General features: G+C 36.7%; 2 protein-coding genes across 2 annotated transcripts in view; both read left to right on the forward strand.

Annotated features, from left to right (window-relative positions):
• The first annotated feature begins 4817 nt into the window (after nt 1-4817).
• Nucleotides 4818-19777, forward strand: rnpepl1 (arginyl aminopeptidase like 1). The gene is made up of 11 exons (XM_073850884.1): nt 4818-6504; nt 9451-9591; nt 9711-9862; nt 11213-11329; nt 11413-11648; nt 11874-11987; nt 12269-12381; nt 13508-13616; nt 13838-14062; nt 14150-14292; nt 18160-19777. The coding sequence occupies exons 1-11, from the start codon at nt 6043-6045 to the stop codon at nt 18424-18426; spliced, it is 2079 nt and encodes a 692-aa protein (XP_073706985.1). The 5' UTR covers nt 4818-6042; the 3' UTR covers nt 18427-19777.
• Nucleotides 19778-22466: 2689 nt separating this feature from the next.
• Nucleotides 22467-24550, forward strand: part of dvl3b (dishevelled segment polarity protein 3b) — a 68751-nt gene continuing 66667 nt past the window's right edge. The window contains exon 1 of the mRNA XM_073850316.1: nt 22467-22956. Within this exon, the coding sequence (XP_073706417.1) occupies nt 22796-22956 (161 nt within the window). The 5' untranslated portion in view covers nt 22467-22795. The remainder of the gene's footprint in view (nt 22957-24550) is intronic.

Genomic DNA, 24550 nt, shown 5'->3' on the forward strand with positions numbered 1-24550 from the left:
ATATATATATATATATATATATATATATATATATATATATAGTATTGAAAAGAGCAAACTAGACATTTTGCTTGATCACTCTTTTATGTTCCAAGGAATAAAAATTGTATGTTTCAAGCAACATGATGGTAAATAAATGACAGATTTTTTTTTTCAGGTGAACTTTTCTTTAAATGTCCTGCTAAAGGTTCATGAATCATTCAATCTGTAAACAATGTACAATGCTGCTCAAAGGTTTGGGATCAGTAAGGCATGTAATGTTTTTTAAGAAGTATCTTATGCTCATCAAGGCTGCATTTATTTGATAAAAAATACAGAAAAAATATAGTAATATTGCAAAATGTTATTACAATATAAAATAATGTTTTTTTATTTTAATATACTGTAAAATATAATTTATTCCTGTGATGCAAAGCTGAATTTTCATCAGTTGTTACTCCAGTCTTACTGTAAGTGTCACGTGATCCTTCAGAAATCATTCTAATATGCTGATTTATTATTAGAATGATTAATTTTATTATTTTTTTGGAACCTGTGATTCTTTTTTTCAGGATTCTCTGATGACAATAACAAGTTGAAAAGAACATTCATTCCAAAAATAAATCTTTTCTAACAATGTAAATCTATGCTATCACTTTTTATTAATTTAACACATCCTTGCTGAATAAATGTTTCTTTAGAAAAGTTTAATTTCTTTCAAAAAGAGAAAGAATAAAAATGTACTGACCCCAAACTTTTGAACAGTAGTGTATAATGTTAGAAAACCATTCTGTTTTAAATAATTTTACTGATCAAGGAATCCTGAAAAAAAGTTTCGCAGGTTCCAAAAAAAGTATTAAGCAGCACAAATGATTTGTGATCATGTGACACTGAAGACCGGAGTAATGATGCTAGAAATGTAGCTTTGTGTCACAGGAATGAATTACATTTTAAAATATATTCACATAGAAAACAGCTATTTTGCATTAAAGTAATATTTCACAAAATTCGTTTTTTTTTTCTGTATTTTTTATGCATCTTTGCAAATGGCCTTTCTTAATAATGTGCTAGTTGGCAAGTCTCGCTAATAAACGCGGCTAAATGCAGCTAAACGTGAATAAAGTAAACAATACAGCTCATAATCCCTCAGCAGAGAGGGGCGGGGTGAGCAGAGCTCATTTGCATTTAAAGGGCCCATGCGATAAAATGAGCTGATTTTGACAAAGTAAAAGGGTGTTTTTTTACACTACTACTGAGAATTTTTAACCAAAGTATATTAGGGACTTTTCATTAAGACCCCAAAGAATCATATGAACTTGTGGAAAATGGGCATCCAATGACCCTTTAAAGATTTATTTTTACAGCCGCCTTTGCTCATATTTACCAAGGGTGTCAGCTGTGCATTTGGGACACCGTGATATTTTCTAGAAGCTTGAAGAGGGCATAAGAGCTAAGCGCCGTCATCTCACCAGCGTATCTGAAAGACATTTTGGTCTACAGCTATTAAGGGGTTTCTATGCAATTTCAAGTACTTTGAAATGGAACTGGAAGCCAATATAATGAACTAATGACTTGTAATATCCTCAGGTTTGGGTTTGGTCAGAAGCCTGCAGCAGTGTGCGGCTGCAACTGTCTAATAGTCCTCCAGGGAAGGGCAGTAAGAAGTCTACTGCAGTAATCTACCCTGCTGCTCATGAATGCATGAATAAGCTTCTTTAGGTTTTGTTTGTGCACAGAGGATCTGATTGTACTGTTTTAGATGGCAGTAGGCCAATTTAGCTATTGCTTTTATATGGCTTTCGAAATAATATTCCAGAATGACACCAAGATTCCCGACTTCATTTTCAGTTGTTGAAGTCAAGCTCTGCATTCACATTTGATATTTAATTTTTATGGCCAAACATAATGGCCCCTCTTTTGTCTTTGTTCAGCTTGGAATAACCAGCTGTAAATTTTATTTATGCACCGGCACTATGGGACTGAAGTCACATGGACATAGATAAAGGTAGATCTGGGTGTCATCTGCACAGCTGTGATAAGCAGTATTGTTGTTTTGAATTATATGGCCTGTGGGAGTATATACAAATTGAACAGCTGAGGCTCAAAGATCGAAACGTATTGAAATCCATGTCATGGCAGCCCATGCTAAATAAGTTGTCCTGCCTGCTAAATATGACCTGAACCATCTAAGACACTGTCAAAGTCGTATCTACTTTTTCATTCTGAATTCAAAAGTTTACATGCATCTTGCAGAATTTGCAGAACTGTTAATTATTTTACCAAAATAAGAGGGATCATACAAAATGCATGTTATTTTTTATTTAGTACTGACCTGGATAAGATATTTCACATAAAAGACATTAACATATAGTCCACAAGAGAAAATAATAGTTTTTTTTTTTTTTGTTAAACTGCTGTTCTTCAGAAAAATCCTTCAGGTTCCACAAATTTGTAGTTTTTTTTTTTTTTTTTCATCATTTTTGTGTATTTGAACCCTTTCCAACAATGACTGTATGATTTTGAGATCCATCTCTTCACACTGAGGACAACTGAGGGACTCATACGCAACTATTACAGAAGGTTCAAACACTCACTGATGCTTCAGAAGGAAACACAGTGCATTAAAATTTTTGAGTTTGAAGATCAGGGTAAATTTAACTTATTTTGTCTTCTGGGAAACATGTTAGTATCTTCTGTAGTCTCAGTTGCATTTTGGTTATTATTAATTTTAAGTAATACTGAATCAGGTTTTTTCTTGGGAGTGAGATGAATTAATGCATGTTCACATTTATTCTAGAAGTAACATTTTACTCCCGATTTCTCTCAACATAAAGACAGGAGAGCTTTTAATCAATAACTGAGGAAGAAAGTAACTGGCGTTTACTTATTTGGAAAAGTAATTCAGATATTTTCTTGTAAATTAAAAAACATAACTCGCATTACTTGTAATGCATTACCCCCCAACACTGTTTATACAATAGGTATCTGTTGATATTGGATATTTAACTGTGCAAGCTTGTTTCTACTGTTTTTACATTTAGATTACATTTGAACAGTGTTGGGCTAGTTACTCAAAGAATGTAATATATTACTCATTACTAGTTACTCCTTTCAAAAGTAATATTGTTACTTATTACTTTCTAACAACATCATTTGACCGAAATCCACATTGGATCGCAGTCAGAAGTTATTAAAAACATTCAAGTGACTGACATTCAAGTAGAAGGGTCATTCTACAGAAACGTCCACTATTGGTATGGCAAGATGCCTTAAAATGTATTTCTTTTTTAACTTTTAAACTTAGACCACATTATTAGATTACCTTTTGACTTTATGAATACTCATAAGTGACAGCTTAATGATTTTTTAACATTTTTGTACATTTATTTATCCATAAGGAAGGTTAAACCAGTGACAATTTTCATGCAAAATTTCATGCAATGGCTGCTGCTAGTTATCAAACCACATCTTGTCAATCGTAGTTTACTTACTAAATTAAGTAGTTTTATCCATTTGTACTGTAGTTTTTTACAATTCCCTAACAATAAAGTCGGTCACACCAGTGACGTCACCTAAAAGCTTAATATGAAATCATGAGATACAGTGCCTTGCAAAAGTATTCATACCCCTTCATTTTTTTTTGTTTCACTATGTACTGAGTTAAGGGTATGAATACTTATGCAATGTACTTATTTCAGTTTTTTATTTCTAATAAATTTGCAAAGTTGTTACAAACCTGTTTTGTGCTTTGTCATTATGGTGTATGAGATGTAGATTGATGTGGGAAAAAAGTAATTTAAAGCAGTTTAACATAATGCTGCAACAAAATGGGTATGAATACTTTTGCAAGGCACTGTAAATGAGGAAATTTCTGAAAATTTAAAAGAGACTTAACATGAGCCTGCCTTCATAGACCTTCAGGAAATAGGAAGGTCGAAGTCGAGTAATGTCAGTGTGATTTTGTTATTTCTAAATAAAAGCCTTTTGTCAAACGGTAACACCAGTGACAGCTTCAGAGGACTGTTTTTTTTATATATTTTTTTTTAATTTTATTTGGTATTTTGTTTTGTTATGCCATTTACAAGATATATTTGAAAGTTATGAATAGACTTTTGTATCTTAAATGGTTAAAAATCCTGTTTTTGACCTTAAAATAAAGCACTTTCCCTCAGTACATGGCTGTGGGGATGAGCAGTTTTGTGGTACTTGGAATTCTATATAATTAATAATAATAAAAAGAAAATAATAATGCCACGTTGATTGTTCAGGAAGGTATAATTGTCCAAATTACATATTGTTTCATCTTAAAATATAAAAAATTGTAATCCTAATGTGTATTTCAATTGTAATATTTCTGTAAAGTCTAGGGACAGAAAAGTGGACGTTTCTGTAGAATGACCCAGGAGTGTTGTATTAATCTCATTAAAGGAGTAGTTCACTTTCAGAACAAAAATTGACAGATAATGTACTCACCCCCTTGTCATCCATGATGTTCATGTCTTTCTTTCTTCAGTCGTAAGGAAATTATGTTTTTGGAGTAAAACATTTCAGGATTTCTCTTCATATAATGGACTTCTACGGTGTCCCTGAGTTTGAACTTCCAAAATGCAGCTTCAAAGAACTCTAAATGATCACAGCCGAGGAGAGAAGGGTCTTATCTAGTAAAACGATTGGTTATTTTCTAAAAAAAAAAAAAAAAAAAAAAAATTATATACTTTTTAATCTCAAATGCTCGTCTTGTCTAGCTCGGGAAGACAAGCATTTGAGATTAAAAAGTATGTAAATTGTAAATGTTTTTATAAAATAACCAATTTTTCCACTAGATAAGACCCTTCTTTCTCGGCTGGGATCATTCAGAGCCCTTTGAAGCTGCGTTTAAACTGCATTTTGGAAGTTCAAACTTGGGGGCACCATAGAAGTCCACTGTATGGAGAGAAATCCTGAAAAGTTTTCCTCAAAAAACACCATTTCTTTACAACTGAAGAAATCAAGACATGAACATCTTGGATGACAAGGGGGTGAGTACATTATCTGTAAATTTTTGTTCTGAAAGTGAACTCCTTTAATTGTCTAACTTCTCTGTTACCCATATACAATTATATTCCATTATGTCTTTTAGCAAATCACATAAGTTTGTAAGAAACTGTTTAATTTTCCAAAAAGAAGTAACTAAGCTGTTTTATGCATAGTAACTGTAATACTATTACTGAAATCTTATTAGTAATTAGTTACACTACTAGTTACTGTAAAACGTAACATTACAGTAACTAGTTACTGCGTAACACTGCATCTGAATGATTCATTCATGTGCACAAAATAGTGCAGAATCATCATTTATCAGTTATTGGCTATAACATGAAAATAACAATGAATTTTTTCAGTAACAGCCAGAATGTTAATAACATTGGTGCATTACTGGTTAGCCCAGGTTTTAACCCTAGGCAACAACACCCAGTGTATATCCCAGTCGTGTTGTTTTCATGTTGTAGTGGACGGTGTTTTTGCGCCTCATCGTGAGATCTGTTGCGACTCCGCAGCGCCCCCCTGCAGCTCGAAAACTTTCCCATCTCGAAGTGATTTCCTCCCCAGTTTTTACTTCCTGTTTTCAAAGGGAGTCACTTAACTCAGATCGTTTCTGGTCATCAGGGCTTGACTATGCGTTTCTACATCTGCCGGTAGTTTTTACCGATCTCTTCGGAGGGGACTCGGGACGTACTGGGAGCCGTTTCGACGGCGGGACATCCACACATTTAGATGGAGGTCGAAGGGCTGAAGTCAGTCGTGTCTACGGCTCTAATGGATTTTACGTAGACTTGTGTTTTGTTGTAATGCCTTTAACCGCCCGCCCGGTCGTTTTATTGCCATTTGTTGCATTCGGTGTCCTCCTCAGCTGAGTGTCCAGCCTCGACCGCCCCTTTAACTCCAGCAACAATGTAACTAACTCGACCGCCTGTTCATCTATCTTCCGCCGAGCTCGACTCCGAAGACCGCCGTGTGCGATCGCCGCTTTTAAAGTTTGACGCTGTCGTCACGGTATCGTGTATTTCTTCGCCAAACTTTACGATGGCCGAGCTGCAGCGGCCGACGCTGTGTTGCTGTCGGAAAGTGCTGACCGTGCCCGGTAAGTCCTGCGAGGGCGGCCGGAGTCTGGCACACTGTCGCCTGGTGGACGTCGCGTCGGCGTCCAACTTCCACAGCTTTAAACTCCGACATTTCCATCTGGACCTCCACCTGAACTTCGCCGTCAAGAGGATGACGGGATGGCAGGTTCTGGAGCTCACGCCCGTCCAGCCCGGCGTCCAATCCCTCATTCTGGACACGCATCCTTCGTTACTAATTCATTCCGTGGACTGCAAGGTGCCCGGCGCGTCCGGTGCCCCTGACGTGTTTTTGTCGCTCACCTACCGAGTCGAACCGTTCACCGATTACGGATCCTCTCTGAACATCAGCCTCCCGGCCGCGGTGATCCGGCCGCACCGGGCTTTCCGTGTCACCATCCGCTACACTACCACAGACGGCCCTGCGGTAAGGTCAACACGGTGACAGCTGACGAACTGTCCCCGATACACGCTAATAATAACTTTGTTGCACAGGACTATTGTACACAGAGTCAATATCCACTAAAAATATCCCGGCGGTGAAGCTTTAATGTTGTTAACCAGCTCTGCTCCTTTTTGCCACGTTCGCTCTTACGCTTTTGTTTTGCCAGATTAAAGGGGTCCTGTGGGACACGGGATTGTAACATGCTAGTGGGATCACCCTATTTATTTATTAGACGCGTACAAGGATAGAAAACAGTGAGTACTGGAGCGTCTGAGTTTTACTGATAAGAATGACCTCAGTGTAGTGTCCCCTTAAGTAGATAACTAGCTATCCAGGTCATGATTATGACTGCAAGAGGTAATTACTGCAAGGTGGGCTGTGTTAAACAGGTTTCATATATATATATATATATATATATATATATATATGTATATGTATGTATATATGTGTTGATTACAAAAAAACCTGTTTAGTGTTATTTACACTGTAACCTGTATATCTTATTGCCCATGTGCAGAGGTTTCATTTTTGAAAATTCCTTTTGTGCTCTTTTGACTGATTTAATGATTTGAATTAGGGCAACTAATGATTATTTTGATTATTTTGATTATTCGATTAGTTTGTCGATTATTTTTTTTCAATTAGTCGATTAATTGGCTTAAATCCCAATTTTCTTTTATTGACAAAATTACAATATACCACATCCTGCCCAATGTCCTTGAAAACAGTGCTTAATTATTAGACCACTGGTCGTAATAAAGAGAAAAGACAAATATCCGAAGAAAAACACTATAAAGCACTTAACTATTTTTTCATAGATAACCTCAATAATTATAGCATTAAAAATAGCCTACTGTTACTAAAAAGCTTATTGCATATTGCATATTGGAGGACTAACCAATACAGAAAGCTAAAAAATGATTTTGGTAATCACCTATAATGTTTTGGTGATTAAACCTTACATCATTTGTTAAACGCCTTACATAAATTTGTTTTATCTGTGCATTAAAAATAAAAAGAATAGCATAATACAGATAATAAAGATGAATAAAAACCAACTAAGTGTTAACCAACAGGTGAGAAGAATGTTCTGCAGGAACACTTTGCTCAAAGTCACATTTACTGTAATTTCTATAAATAAAAGGCAGCTATGAAGCATCTCATATTTATATATCAGATAATTACACACGGTTATCCCTTTACAGTTCCTACTCTCCATAAATATGTGCACTACATGTTTTCTTTTAAACCTAAATTTAACATTCAATGACATATTTCAGCACAATGAATGTTTTTGTGCTGAGTATTATTTGTCTCCCTCTCTGTGCCCCGGCTGTCTGACACGCTCATTCAGTAAAGATTTAAACAACACAGACTGTCAGGATGGACTTTTATGCAAAAATGGAAATGCTTTTGTGAATTTGTGACATTTACAGATAAGGAAATGACCGTAAACTTAAAGTTTTCATGCTGAGGATGCAAACAAATCTGTTAAAGCGCCTCACAGGTTGCTTTTCACGCTATTAGCTTAAAGTTTAAAATAAGGAATGATCATGTTTTGGGCAGCTTGGATCTCCTGCAGCATCTCATTGTGTTTCCTACACTATTTTAGATGCATTTTGTCCATAGAAATGCATCATTCAGTGCTGTAATTTGAAGTTGTATGTGCACTGTGGGCGACCTGATTAATCGATTATGAGAATCGTTGTCGATGATTTTCATTTTATCCATTAGTTGTTGCAGCCCTAATTTGAATGCACTCTAACAACAAAGCATTTAAATATTTTATTGCGCCAGAAATAACATTTATATTTTTCATTTGTTTTCTTCATAAAATGGTAATAATTATATATGGCAGTAATGGCCAGAAACTAAACGGCTATATTGTATCAGCATGACAACTATGAAGTCTTTTTCAACCCAGCAAAGCCAAACATCATTCTCAGTGATGCTTCCAAAACAATTCATTATCACAATTCCCATCAAAACCTCATCTATAATAGCCAGCTAGATAACATGGCCTTGGCAAACACTTGACATCAGCAGAATTCATAATAAATTGAACAACAGACAGCACAGAGAGCAAATTTCTGAGCATAAAAACATTAAATACCAAAATCAACACGGCTCAAGTGACAGCTCTGTAAGCTCAATATGTCAGGGATAGTTCGCCCAAAAATGAAAATTCTGTCATTAATTACTCACCCTCATGTCGTTCCAAACCTGCAAGATTCTTGTTTATCTTTAGAACACATTTAAGATATTAAATGCTTCCTCTATAAAAACAGCAAGGGTCCTACCATAGTCAAGGCACAGAAATGTAGAAAGGATGTTGCCGTTAGGGAGAGTACCACGACACACATGCGTGCTTTTTCTGTACGTAAAAACTAATGCGTGTTCTACATCATGGTACTCTCCGTAATGGTGGAGGACTGTCCCGGAAGAGAAGAAATTGTTACATGCAGATTTATTTTTGTTTTCTTTGTGCACAAAAAGTATTCTAGTTGCTTCATAGCATTACAGTTAAACCAATGATATCACATGGACTATTTTAACCAAAGTCTATACTACGTTTCCCTGTCTTGACCATGTTAAGACCCTTGCTCTATGGATGCTCTCGGATTTCATCAAAAAAATCTAAATTGTGTTCTAAAGATAAACGAAGGACTTACAGGTTTGGATCGACATGAGCGTGAGTAATTAATGACAGAATTTTCATTTTTGGGTCAACTAACTATTTAACTTGACATTTGGATTCACAACTGCTTCACTTGTAACACTGCAGGTGAAATAAATCAAATGACACTGCTTTAATGCTATTTAGTGCTATCTATTAACTATGCAACCCAAACCTTGTTGTGTAAATCTGTATTGATTCTTTATAGAAAGGTACTCCCTCACCTCATTGTTCCCTTGTTCCTTCATCAGATTTGGTGGCTGGATGCAGAGTTGACATGCGGACAAACCCGTCCGTTGGTCTTCACTCAGGGTCACTCGGTTTGCAACCGGTCGTTTTTTCCCTGTTTTGACACGCCAGCCGTCAAAAGCACCTACTCTGCCACTGTCAGGGTAAGTCTTTCTAAGCTGTTCAGATCATTGAGATTTGTTTTCTGGTTTTAGATCATGTTTATTGTACATACTTCTCAGAGTTTCTGCTGTTTGTGATTGTGTATGTTTATGCGCTGCAGGTACCAGAGGGTGTTACAGTGTTGATGAGTGCCTCAAGAAGTGCTTACTCTAAACAGGACAGGGTTTTCCAGTTCTCCATGGAGTACCCTGTCCCAGCCTACTTGGTTGCTCTGGTGGCAGGAGACCTACAGCATGCAGACATTGGGCCCAGGTAAGTACGGATGGAATATCCCTGCTGAAAAAAACAGAATAGTTTCATACCAGCATACGGTTGAGGTCGTAGGTTTACATACACCTCACAGAATCTGCAAAATGTTAATTATTTTACCAAAATAAGAGGGATATTTTTTATTTAGTACTGACCTGAATAAGATATTTCACATAAAAGATATGCAACTATTATCACACTGGGGACAACTGAGGGACTCATATGCAACTATTACGGAAGGTTCAAACACTCACTGATGCTAAAGAAAGGAAAAACAAAGCATTAAGAGTTAGGGGTGTAAACTTTTGAACAGAATAAAGATGTGTAGGCCTACATTTTTTCTTATTATGCCTAAATATCATATTTTTTTTCATTTAGTACTTCCCTTCAGAAGCTACTTAGCATCTACATGTTTCCCAAAAGAGTTAAATTTACCCTTATCTTTACCCTGATACAAAAAACAAACAAACAGATATTTAGGCAAAATAAAAGAAATGTTCATTCTGTTCAAAGGTTTACACCCCTTGCTTTTAAAGCATTGTGTTTGAACCTTCTGTAATAGCTGTCCTCACTGTGAAAAGATGGATCTAAAAATCACACAGTCATTGTTGGAAAGAGTTCAAAAGCACAAAAATGCTGAAAAAAACAACAACAACAACAACAGAATTTGTGGGACCTGAAGGATTTTTCTGAAAAACATGGGCAGTTTAACTGTTCAGGACAAACAAGGGACTCACGAACAACTATCACTAAGCAAAAAACCCCAGCTGTGGATCATTTAGGTAACAGCACAGTGTTAAGAATCAAGGGGATGTAAACTTTTGAACAGATTCAATTTTAAAAATGTAACTATTATTTTCTCTTGTGGACTGTGTGTAAGCATCTTATGTGAAATATCTTATTCAGGTCAGTACTAAATAAAGAATAACATGCATTTTGTATGATCCCTCATATTTTAATACAATAATTAACATTTTGCAGATTCTGCAAGGTGTATGTAAACTTTTGACCTGTATGTTGTTTTGAACAGTGATATACTGATACTCAGTCTAGGATACGCATGTGCAGGTTTGTTTCAAATAGGTTGCTTAACCACTGCTGGGAAGACCGCATCAGTTGTCTATCTTTAGCAGTATGAATGTGCTACCTTGGTCAACAAGGTTCTCAGAAAAACCATGCTGGTTGACAATCTAAGTTGTGCTTGCACACAGCATGGCTATGTTGGTTCATCAGCTATATCTGAACCCAAACAAGTAATATCTAGCATAGCTCTTTGTTGTAGGTAATTGTAAGTTATGTGCACTGTTCTTATTAGTGTTTAATTGCTTTACCTCAGCCACATTCTGCTTTTAGGAGTCGTGTGTGGGCAGAGCCCTGCATCCTGACATGTGCAGTCAGTAAACTGGGCGGCAGTGTGGAGCGCTGGCTTAATGTGGCAGAGGGGCTTTTTGGGCCTTATGTATGGGGAAGGTCAGTTCTGTACTTCTCAGTCATATTAATCTCTGTCGCATCAAGCCTCAACTTTTGGCATTAACCTGTCTCTTCCATTACAGGTACGACATAGTGTTCCTTCCTCCTTCATTCCCCATCGTTGCAATGGAGAATCCCTGTCTTACTTTCATAATATCCTCCATACTGGAGAGTCAGGAGTTTCTGCTGATTGATGTCATCCATGAGATTGCTCACGGCTGGTTTGGAAATGCGGTCACCAATGCTACCTGGGAAGAGATGTGGCTCAGTGAGGGTCTGGCCACTTATGCACAGAGGCGCATTACCACAGAGGCCTATGGTATACACATCCTCACACATATCCAAACATAGAAGCATGACCATGTAGGCCTTTTACAAATGTTTATGTATACATTCCACCAAGATTTATACTTGTGTAGAATGATCCCAGTGATATGGGAGTGTTTGCCTTTGCAAATCTCAGTGTGCAGAGGCTTGTTCACTTCTCACAATGCTCTCTTTATATATATATTTATATATATATATCTTCAATTTTCTCATTCAGGTGAATCCTTCACTTGTCTTGAGACAGTGTTCCGTCTAGATGCTCTTCACAGACAGATGCGTCTTCTTGGAGACAACAATCCTGTCAGTAAGCTGCAGGCCAAATTTGAGCCAGGTACAGCCTTTTTAACAATATAAACCAGCTTTTGTATCAGTCTGAAAGAGACCTTGGGTTTTGGCGCATGGTGCTTTTTCCGTACACCTGAAATAGCTGTGTGGTAAATGCATCTTGTTACTCAGATTTTAGAAAGACAGAAGCAAGGAAATTCCGCATTTGCAAAGTTCAACCTGTCTGGAAAATGTGCTTGAATATTTATGATGTACTTGTGAAGTGTCAGACCCATGATTCAAGGGTCAATGTACCATGTTATCCATTTTCCTTCTCTTTCTCCAAAGGTGTAAACCCCAGCAGTCTAATGAATCTGTTCACCTATGAGAAAGGGTTCTGCTTTGTATCTTACCTCTCACAGCTGTGTGGAGACATCAAGAGATTTGATAGCTTTCTTAGGGTGAGAAACATGGCATTCGCCACACATATACATGAATTGACAAAGAAATGATCAGTGTATAATTTTAATGGTAGTCAAATAAGTTTTTGATCCCCTATCCATCAGCAAGATTTCTTGCTCCCAGGTATCTTTATACAGGTAAAGAGCTGAGATTCTGCTGAATGATGAATCTCAGCTTGTTACCTGCATAAAAGACACTTGTCCACAGAAGCAATCAATCAATCAGATTCCAAACTCTCCACCATGGCTAAGACCAAAGAACTGTCCAAGGATGTCAGGGACAAACTACATCAGCCCAAAACTACACGGGAGGATCTTGTCAGTGATCTCAAGGCAGTTGGGACCATAGTCACCAAGAGAACAATTGGTAACACACTACGCCGTGAAGGACTGAAATCCTGCAGCACCCACAAGGTCCCCAGCTCAAGAAAGCACATGTACAGGCCCAATGAACATCTAAATGATTAATAGGTGAACTGGGTGAAAAAACTGTGCTCAGATGAGACCAAAATCAAGCTCTTTGGCATCAACTCAACTCGCCGTGTTTGGGGAAGGAGGAATGCTGCCTATGACCCCAAGAACACAATCCCCACCGTTAAACATGGAGATGGAAACATTATGCTTTGGGGGTGTTCTCTGCTAAGGGGGACAGGACAACTGCACCGCATCAAAGGGACGATGGACTGGGCCATGTACTGTCAAATCTTGCATGGGAACCTCAGCCAGGGCATTGAAAATGGGTCGTGGATTGGTATTGCAGCATGACAATGACCCAAAAACACACAGCCAAAGCAACAAAGGAGTACTCAAGAAGCACATTAAGGTCCAGGAGTGGCCTAGCCAGTCTCCAGACCTTAATCTCATAGAAAATTTGTGGAGGGAGCAGAAGGTTTGAGTTGCCAAATGTTCGCTTCGAAACCTTAGTGACTTGGAGAGGATTTGCAAAGAAGAGTAGGACAATTTTTTAATATTGTAAATAAACCTACTATTAAAATTATACACTGATAATTTCTTGGAAAGTTGTCAGTTGGCAAACTTACAAAATCAGCAGGGGATCAAATTTTTTCCTATCTGTATATGGCATAGTCCACACATGTAGTTTCTGAATGTTTCCATCATTGTGCAGGCCTACATTGAGAAGTTCAGATTTAGCAGCGTAATCGCTCAGGATCTGTTGGACTTCTTCCTTGGCTTTTTCCCTGAGCTGAAAGAGAGCTGCGTTGCTCAACGAGAGGGTGAGTTGTGACAACTGTCAGAGCTGATGATTAACACAGAGAGACACTTATAGTTACTCATCTCACTTCGCTCCATTTGTCCTCAGTTAGGAATTTCCCTGTTGAGCCAGTCATAACACCCAGTGAGGGGTCAAAGCAACATTAGCGGTGCTAGAGATGGAGGCTAAATAAACAGAAATGTGACACTTCTTACCCTCCTTCTTCCTTCCCCTCTTGCTCAGGTCTGGAATTCGAGCGATGGTTAAATGGCTGTGGTCCTCCGTTATGTGAACCAGATCTCTCGGCGGGTAGAGCCCTAACTGGTCCCGTTCAGCACCTGTGTGATCTTTGGGGCTTGGATGCCCCTGACCCTCAACTGATCTCTACATTTGACCTCTCCTCCTGGAGCACCTTTCAGACCGTCCTCTTCCTGGACCGACTTCTAGACCGCTCACCTCTGTCTCAAGGTTTTAAGAATCTCAATTTATCGACTTCCATTTCATTTCAGTATCCCCTTTGCTTTGATGTTTGACATATCTTCTCTGGCCTTTCAGAGGTGATGAGTCTTTTGTCAAGCTGCTACTCTGCGTTGTTGGACGGCATGAACGCTGAAGTACAGATTCGATGGCTGCAGATCGTAGTGCGGAACAGCTTTTATCCTGATCTGCCCCGAGTTCGCAGCTTCTTGCATAAACATGTGAGTTTTTGTGAATCAAGTGCCTTTTGTAACTAGCTGTAAGCATCTCCATATTGATTGTAAGAACCTTTTGTGTGGTCTGAAGATATAGTAAGCTGAGTTAAAGCAAATCAGTATCTTGTGTTTATAGGGCACAAATACTATGAAGCTAGGGACAGTCTGGTTTATAAAAGGGTGTAATTCAGTGAGTTAGTGCCTGGCACGCTCCATTTCTCACTCGCCCCTCCACTCTGCATAAACTGAGATTTCCTTAAAGGGCATCCACATTCCAGTGTTTCTAATAAACACTCTCGGCTAGTCTTCGACTATTGACTGCTTATGATGTCATGTCTCTTTAAAGAGCTGTACAGAAATGTGCTAGATCAGAACCAGTTTGGCTGGTTTTATTTGTTTCATCAAAAACTTGTTGTTTTGATTACTGTTTTCTAAAGTGTATTATGTCAAGGATGGTTACGTTTCATCCTAAGAGACTGTAATAAGTTTATTCATGTTACCATAACCTGTCATACATGGCAAACAATTTGAAATGTATAAAATAAACCTCCAAAGTAAAGATATAAAACATAATTCTAACTCTAACTTTTGATTGGCAATTTAGTGCCACGTTTAAAAAAAAAAAAAAAAAAAACTAAATTAGGAGATTAAAGTCATAATATTTCGAGAATAATGTCGAAATGATGAGAATAAAGATGAAATATTTTGAGAATAGTCAAAATGCATGAGCAGTAGGGTTGGAATTTACTTAACTTTAATCTTGTAATTGCAAAGAATGAATTTCTAGTCTAGTTCAATATGTCTATGACAATAATGTGTTTTTAATGCTCTTTAATGTGGCGTATTCGCCTCAAGCGGAATGTGAATCAGTCATCTTTCCAACTACTATGAGATATTTGTTTCATTAAATGAATGAAATGAACTTTATATACCTCAAAAAGACGACAGTATACAGTAACTTATGTTAATGAGTTGGAGTCCACTTCAACCTTTAGAACGTTTTATTGTTGTTTTTAATTAAATACATGTAAGGAATGAAAGATTGGATGCCACATATGTTTTTGTAGAGAAGGTGGTGGAATTTTCACAAAGAAAACAGTATAATTTAATGAAACAAATGTCTCATTGTAATTGAAAAGACAATTGATTCACATGAATACAGCGATCTGTCCCGCCACATTAAAGAGCACTGAACATTGTTACAGGACACATTGTTTGTATTTTGCTATAAAAATGACAGATTTTGAATTTTACATTAAAAGTACCAAAAGCACAAAGCTTATTGCTATTATTGGGTGGCTGGTGCATTACAAATAGGCCTAATGAATGCAATCGAAGATGTGAAGTGTTATTTCCAAGCATACTGTCCCTGTGATTTCGGTGGCCTGGCAATTTCTCCTGGTGCTCCCAATCCAGGCCATTTGCATGCGCAGGCTATACTCTCAAAATATTATAAATTTAATTGCTAAGATTTAACTAAATAATTTCAACTTTATTCTTGCATCTTTACTTTATCTTCTAAACATTTCGACTTTATTCTCGAAACATATTCTCAAAGTAATTTCGCCTTTAAGCTCGAAGTAATTTTGACTTTATTCTCGTAATTTCGACTGTATTCTCGAAACATTTCAACCTTATTCTCGAAAAATATATTCTCAAAGTAATTTCGACTTTATTCTCAAAGTAATTTTGACATTATTTTCGAAAAGTTTTGACTTTATTCTTGCAATTTTTACTTTTATCTTCGAAACATTTTGACTTTATTCTCAAAACATATTCTCAAAGTAATTTCAACTTTATTCTCAAAGTTATTTCGATTTTATTCTCGAAACATTTCAACCTTATTCTCAAAACATATTCTCAAAGTAATTTCGCCTTTAAACTCGAAGTAATTTTGACATTATTTTCGAAAAGTTTTGACTTTATTCTTGCAATTTTTACTTTTATCTTCGAAACATTTTGACTTTATTCTCAAAACATATTCTCAAAGTAATTTCAACTTTATTCTCAAAGTTATTTCGATTTTATTCTCGAAACATTTCAACCTTATTCTCAAAACATATTCTCAAAGTAATTTCGCCTTTAAACTCGAAGTAATTTTGACATTATTTTCGAAAAGTTTTGACTTTATTCTTGCAATTTTTACTTTTATCTTCGAAACATTTTGACTTTATTCTCAAAACATATTCTCAAAGTAATTTCGACTTTAAGCTCGAAGTAATTTTGACTTTATTCTCGTAATTTCGACTGTATTCTCGAAACATTTCAACCTTATTCTCGAAAAATATATTCTCAAAGTAATTTCGACTTTAAGCTCAAAGTAGTTTTGACTTTATTCTTGCAATTTTTACTTTTATCTTCGAAACATTTTGACTTTATTCTCAAAACATATTCTCAAAGTAATTTCGACTTTAAGCTCAAAGTAGTTTTGACTTTATTCTCGTAATTTCGATTTTATTCTCGATACATTTTAACCTTATTCTCAAAACATTTCGACCTAATTTCAACATTATTCTCGAACTGTTTTGACTTTTTTTTAAACACATTCTCAAAGTAATTCAACTTTATTCTAGTAATTTTGACTTTATTTTCTAAACATTTCGACTCTACTCTTGCAATTTCGACTTTATTCTCAAAGTAATTTTGACATTTTCGAAAAGTTTTGACTTTATTCTTGCAATTTTTACTTTTATCTTCGAAACATTTTGACTTTATTCTCAAAACATATTCTCAAAGTAATTTCGACTTTATTTTTGAAACATTTCTACTTTATTCTCTTAACATTTCAACCTTATTCTCAAAACATATTCTCCAAGTAATTTCGACTTTAAGCTCAAAGTAGTTTTGACTTTATTCTCGTAATTTCGATTTTATTCTCGATACATTTTAACCTTATTCTCAAAACATTTCGACCTTATTTTCGAAACATTTCGACCTTATTTCAACATTATTCTCAAAGTAATTTCAACTTTTATTCTCGTAATTTCAACTTTATTCTCAAAGTTATTTCGATTTTATTCTCGAAACATTTCAACCTTATTCTCAAAACATATTCGCAAAGTAATTTCGCCTTTAAACTCGAAGTAATTTTGACATTTTTTTCGAAAAGTTTTGACTTTATTCTTGCAATTTTTACTTTTATCTTCGAAACATTTTGACTTTATTCTCAAAACATATTCTCAAAGTAATTTCGACTTTATTTTTGAAACATTTCGACTTTATTCTCTTAACATTTCAACCTTATTCTCAAAACATATTCTCCAAGTAATTTCGACTTTAAGCTCAAAGTAGTTTTGACTTTATTCTCGTAATTTCGATTTTATTCTCGATACATTTTAACCTTATTCTCAAAACATTTCGACCTAATTTTCGAAACATTTCGACCTTATTCTCAAAGTAATTTCAACTTTTATTCTCGTAATTTCAACTTTATTCTCGAACTGTTTTGACTTTTTTTTAAACACATTCTCAAAGTAATTCAACTTTATTCTAGTAATTTTGACTTTATTTTCTAAACATTTCGACTTTACTCTTGCAATTTTGACTTTATTCTCAAAGTGATTTTGACTTTATTCTCAAAGTAATTTAAACTTTATTCTCGAAAATTTTTGACTTTATTCTCGTAATTTCAACTTTATTCTTGTAATTTTAGATTTTTCTTTTATAAACGCAATTATATTAGGATGCTTGTCAGAGTTATATTGTGTGATATATATAGAGTGAATAGTACATGCGGTTGGATTTTTGTCACTACTTTCACTCAGGCATTTTGATGAAGACTAGGGCATTGTATTTCTAGAAAATAAATGTTTCATCTGGTCTGTTTTAGCGATGGTTTATCTATTAACTTTCCTCTTCCATTTTCCTTTGTAGACCTCACGGATGTACACAGTGCCCCTGTATGAGGATCTGTGCGGAGGGGTGATGAAGTGTTTTGCTGTGGAGGTATTTTATCAAACTCAGGCCCGTTTGCACCCAAATCTACGGAGGACACTTCAGCAGATACTGTTCCAAAGCAGCGCCCTCAACACCAGCACAGCTCCATCTCTGCTCACATCACCACCCTCTGCCCCTTCCTCACCTACAGACCCCCCTGCCAACGGGACCATCGCCTTGCGAGACGTCAACGTGTCCGCATAAGATCAAAACTTCTGTGGAGAAGCATAAGGTCTGGGGTGAAAAGGCCCAGAAGGGCAGGACAAGAATTGAACTCCTTGGCTCAGACTGGACCATTGCAATGCATTGTGGGAAGCCAGCGCTGATGGGTGTACACACTCTCACCAACACTGGGATGTCTATTTAAAAAGGCAGACACTGATTTTCATAAGCTAAACATAAAGCTGCTCAGGGCTGTGGAACAAAGTGGAGGACAAATGTTTGCGATGGTTATTGCCATGACCTGCGTGTGTGTGTGTGTGTGTGTGTGTGTGTGTGTGCATATGGATAGGGGTATGTCAGTATCAAAGATACTGGCTGCCATCTGTTAGCCATTACCTTTTTGAGTGTGTGGATGTGTGTCTTTTGTGGGTGTTTTGCATATGTTCCTCCAGCCTATGCACATCATCTCATATGTTGTGTTTTTGCATCTGTTCTCCAATACACCTGAGAAATCAATTGGAGGATATAACAAGATTTCAGAGACGTTCCTTTTGCTAGCTACGCAGATGTGGAGGACCAATCCCGGACGAATCGCCTTCCTGGACAGTGTTTGATAACTGGCGTGAATACACACAGCCTATACTCATTGTGCAAATCTGATCATGGCCTAATGAAGACCCTACAGATTCCACACACTCTCAGCCTTTCTGTGATGAATGGATCGTTTAAACTGGAATCTGTCTTTCTCAAGCTTCTCTTTCCTGGTGCTAACCACTCAGCAGTAAGCCTCAGGTATACAAGACAGAAGAAGTGGAGCCATGTTAGTGCCTTTTAAACCTTTCAACACTGTGGGTGTTTTCAACTTTGCTGTTCATTTGAACAGCCTGAATTTGTTATTTGAGCCATACTAGGACGACATTGGTGAATATTGTCCTACTTGCATTGTGTGAGAGGTTGTTTTCAGGAATTGAGATGCTGTGATGATTTTTTTTCTTTTTAAATAATGCATTTCACTCCCTTTTTTTATTTTACCATAGGCAAATTTCCCCTCAAATTAGTGAATTTTGAAGAGAAGGGAACCGATTATGATTTGTGCGAATGCAGTGAGTGTGGTGGGTGTTCAGGGTGGGGTTATAGGTGGATGGGTCCAAGCTGATCATCAGTGGCCTTAACTACAAGCACAGTGGAAGACAGGTTCAGTTTTACAGGTAATAAAGACATCAGAGAGCACTTTGTTTGTCGTGTCTGAGGTTTCTACCTTGGATTTTACCACCTTGCATATATGACAGACGCTCATCAGCAAGTTTCTCTAACATGTAGAATCCTAGCTTTTGTTGATTGGAAGCTTAAACACTGCACAGCCAACAATAAAAGGGGTTGTTTTCCACCCTCATCTAATGCTGTCTACCTTAATGAGTAAATGTGTTACTGATCCTGTCTGTGTGTGCCCTGATATGCGGTTTCAGCCATGCGAACCCTTCAGGCCATTGTTAGACATTTATAAGGGTTTTTCTTTAGGTACAACTCAGCAACTATGGAACTGAGTTGTAGATGTTAATTTTATTACAACAACAATATTAGTAGATACTATTTCTTTACCTTTGCAAACATCATTGTTGTAGATAAAATGGTAACACTGGTATTGTTTCACATGTGGTTAATATATACTAAATTATGGTTACTATGCAAAAAATGTTACATTCGGACTATAATTGGCAAACTTTAACTTTGATTATCAGAAAATATTTACATACATTTCAAATTTGTCAATAAAAACGATTGCTTACCTTTTGTCAGTGAGACAGATGGGCCTGTATTTTTGTTCGTCCACACTGGGAGTAAAGGGCGGGCCGTTTTACTGTCAAAACTTTCTTATCCTCTAGTCTTTGTAAATGTTTGTTCATGGCTCAGTCTCTTCAGTATTGTCTTTAGCCAACTGTTATTTGCAAAGTTCTGTACTCTAATTAATTAACTGTAAAATCGTGCCAATCATAAAAATGGGCGGAGCTATTCGTTGTCCGAAGTGTTTGGGATGGCCTGAAAAGAACCTAAGTAGGCGATATAAACAGCACGATTTGTGTATAAAATTGCATGTTATTCTTTATTTAGTACTGACCTGAATAAGATATTTCACATAAAATACGTTTACATATAGTCCACAAGAGAAAATAATAGTTGCATTTATAAAAATGACCCTGTTCAAAAGTTTACATACACTGGATTCTTAATACTGTGTTGTTACCTGAATGATCCACGGCTGTTTTTTGTTTAGTGATAGTTGTTCATGAGTCTCTTGTTTGTCCTGAACAGTTAAACTGCCCACTGTTCTTCAGAAAAATCCCCTTCAGGTCCCACAAAATATTTGGTTTTTCAGCCTGTTTTTTGTACCCTTTCCAAACAATGACTGTATGATTTTGAGATCCTTTTTTGACACTAAGGACAACTGAGGGACTCGTATGCAACTATTACAGAAGGTTCAAATGCTCACTAATGTCTCAGAAAGAAAAAAACATGCATTAAGAGCTGGGGGTGAAAACTTTTTGAATTTTAGAATTGGGACTTATTTTGTCTTCTGGGAAACACAAGTATCTTCTGTAGCCTCTTGGAGGCAGTAGTGATAGTTGTTCATGAGTCCCTTGTTTCTAGTGAACAGATATACTGCTAGCTGTTCTTCAGATCTTTCAGGTCCCACAATTTCTTTGGTTTTTTAGCATTTCTGTGTATTTGAACCCTTTCCAACAATGGCTGTATGATTTTGAGATCCATCTTTTCACACTGAGGACAACTGAGGCACTCATATGCAACTATTACAGGAGGTTCAAACACTCACTGATGCTTCTGAAGGAAACAATGCATTAAGAGCCAGGGGTGTAAACTTTTGAACAGAATGAAGATGTGTACATTTTTCTTTTATTGCTTAAATATCTTTTTTCCCCTTTAGTACTGCCCTTAAGAAGCTACAGAAGATACTTAATAAGGGAACTACTTACCCAGAAGGCAAAATAAGTTAAATTTGCCCTGACCTTCAAATTCAAAAAGTTTTCACCCCCTTAATGTTTCCTTCTGGAGCATCAGTGAGCGTTTGAACCTTCTGTAATAGTTGCATATGAGTCCCTCAGTTGTCCTCAGTGTGAAATTTTTTTGAAAAGCCAAAGAATTTGTGGGACCTGAAGGATTTTTCTGAAGAACAGCAGGCAGTTTAACTGTTAAGGGATTCATGAAAAACTACAAACAAACAAAAAACACAGCTGTGGATCTTTCAGGCAACAGCACAGTATTAAGAATCAAGCGTATGTAAACTTTTGAACAGGGTCATTTTTATCAATTCAACTAATATTTTTTCTTGTGGACTATATGTAAACATTTTATGTGAAATATCTAATTCGGGTCAGTACTAAATAAAAAACAACATGCATTTTATAAATAATTAACATTTAGCAGATTCTTTAAGGTGTATGTAAACTTTTGACCTCAACTGTATATTAATGATAAAACAGAGAAAATGAATCCAATAAAATAGCCTAAGTATTAAATATTTTGCTTCTTTTGAGGCAAAAAATTGACCCAGACAACAGCTTGACACATTTTATGGCATTTTACCCCATTAAAGGCACGCCAAGTCTGATAAAGGTTAAAGAAAAACATTCTGATAAATGTTATCTTGTGCACCAGAGTTGAACAGCGGTGCAGGAACAGTTCTATCCTCTAGAGGGCGATATCAGCGAACTAATCATTACCCAATGTTCTCTAACCGTCCTCCTCACTCAGGTAACGTTAAGTTACAGCAATGACTTTCAGGTGTAAATTTGCTGGGTTGCTACCTCACATCTCAAAAGCGTTTAAAGACAATTAAATAACTGAACTATCTATTCAGTGTGCATGCGGTCAAAAAGGTCGTGATGGTCTAACTGATGTTAATATGCAACTACACGACTTAACGCCTCCCCTTGTGTAACTGAGATGCGTCTTTCCCTGATCTGAGAAGAAATAAGTAAATGTATAGGCTAGCAGGCTAGTATAATATTTGTATAACTCGTCCTGTAGAGGGAGCGCAGTGGTGAATCGATAGGAGGGGCTATCTCACATCGGCCGACAGTTGTTTCCAAAGGACAGAGAAAAGGAAAAAGCAACAGTATTCATAGGGAGCCCAGAGAAGACCGACCTGTGCGATTCCTTCGCGTCGTTTTGGAAGGAGAAATCTATTACACTTTCATATTGTGCTATTAAATAGATTTGTGTTACACACGACCGCAAGGATACTCTGTTATTGGGTTTTATTGTCGCTGACTGAAGAGGGAGCGCAGAGGTTGCGACTGGACAGAGGCGCGCTCGAGCGTTCAGCGGTGGAAGCGGGAAGCGCGCGCCGCTGTGGGGCTGATGCGCGCGGCCTGTCCCTCAGCAGCGGCCCGCCATGGCGGAGACCAAGATCATCTATCACCTCGACGAGCAGGAGACTCCCTACCTCATCAAACTACCCATTCCCGCTGAAAACGTCACTCTCGCAGACTTCAAAAATGTCCTCAATAAGCCTAACTACAAATTCTTCTTCAAATCCATGGACGATGATTTCGGGTAAGGCACATTATGCATGTTAAAAGACAATAAAACCCTTTGTATTTGTATCGTCCGTTGTTCCTGTCAGACAGACCACTTTAAACGGCTTTATTACGGTGTCATTATTTTATTTTCTCTGACTATTCACGACCCTTCCATCGGTTTCTCTCACACAGCCTCAGAAATATGAGCTTTACTGTCAGTATTAGTATTGTTTCCAGGTCGTTATATGTACAAACAGGTAACAAGCCGTAGTTTCTAGTACATCTAACATCATGCGTCTATAAACGGTGGTCTGTATAATCAGATCTGTGGTCAGTGTGAATAGGAGGAGGCTTTATGTGATTTAAGGTTCAAAGTCTGATGTTATTTATTTATTTATTTATTTAAAGGAAGAGACCAGCTTTAGTTCAGTGACAGATCAGGTGTGAAAGCTTAAACCTGAACATGAGAACCTGAGAATGCTGAACATTGGAGTGTCCATGTTTCATGTTTAAATAATGACTTACAATAGCAATAACAAGATGGTAATTATAGAGTTCACTGTGTGGTGCTCATTGCTAAGTCATTACTTACTCATGTAATTGTACTGTGACATGAACACTGCAATGTAAAGTGTGATTGAAGAAGCAGATGTCACTTTTGCCAGTGAATCAAAGCTCCCACTTAGATGGAAAGTCTGAAAATATTGTGTTTTAACTTTGCTTCCCATGGAAAATTCTATTGTGAAGATGGTTTATTCTAGTTATGTTCCGCTTAGAATGTTATATATATCTGGCCAAACTCAAGATCTGTTATCCATTCAGTGTTCCCACAGTCATGGAAATATCAGGACATTTTAAAATTGGGAAATTATGAAAATAGTTATGACATTTCTATAGTGATTATATGTAGTTAATGTGCAAATATAAAAATTGCTTTTTGTGAGGACACCTGTTTATTCCAAAAAAGATTTAAATGTTTTATTTACTAGAAAAGAATAAAGAAGTTAGTAAATCTGACTTATTAGATTTAACGTAGTAAATCCAATAAGAGCTGACCTTGGGTTTGAAATAATCTTACAGACTCATCGTATTCAACTAGTAACACACTATCTGATTTGCACATGATTTACACACAGCTATACTTTAAACAATAAAACCAGTTCATTCCTGTATATCTGTCCTAACTCAAGACCAGCTACAAATTCAGAGTTCCCACAGTCTTTAAAATGTCAGGGAATTTTAAAATTGTGATTTCCATGTCTGGAAAAGCCATTAAAATTACAAAACCCCCAAAAAGTAATGAAAAAGTCATGAACATTTATTTATTAAGACATTTGTGACCCTGGACCACAAAACCAGTTGCACGGGGGTATTTGAAGCAATAGTCTAAATCATTTGGATATTAAGTAAAGATCATGTTCCATGAAGATATTTTGTAAATATCCTTCTGGGAATATATTAAAACTTATTTTTTGATTATTAATATGCATTTCTAAGAACTTAATTTGGACAACTTTAAAGGCGATTTTCTCAATATTTTGATTTTTTTGCACCCTCAGATTCCAGATATTCAAATAGTTGTTTCTCTGCCAAATGTTGTCCTATCCTAACAAACCATACATCAATGT

The sequence above is a fragment of the Garra rufa genome, chromosome 11 (genome assembly GCF_049309525.1).
Source record: "Garra rufa chromosome 11, GarRuf1.0, whole genome shotgun sequence".
In the NCBI taxonomy this organism is placed as follows: Eukaryota; Metazoa; Chordata; class Actinopteri; order Cypriniformes; family Cyprinidae; genus Garra; species Garra rufa.

Coding starts and splice junctions, on each gene's coding strand:
- rnpepl1 (XM_073850884.1), top strand. CDS start 6,043: ATGGCCGAGCTGCAGCGGCCGACGCTGTGTTGCTGTCGGAAAGTGCTG. Junction 11,330..11,412: donor GGGCCTTATGTATGGGGAAG/GTCAGTTCTGTA, acceptor CTTCCATTACAG/GTACGACATAGTGTTCCTTC. Junction 14,063..14,149: donor CCGCTCACCTCTGTCTCAAG/GTTTTAAGAATC, acceptor CTGGCCTTTCAG/AGGTGATGAGTCTTTTGTCA.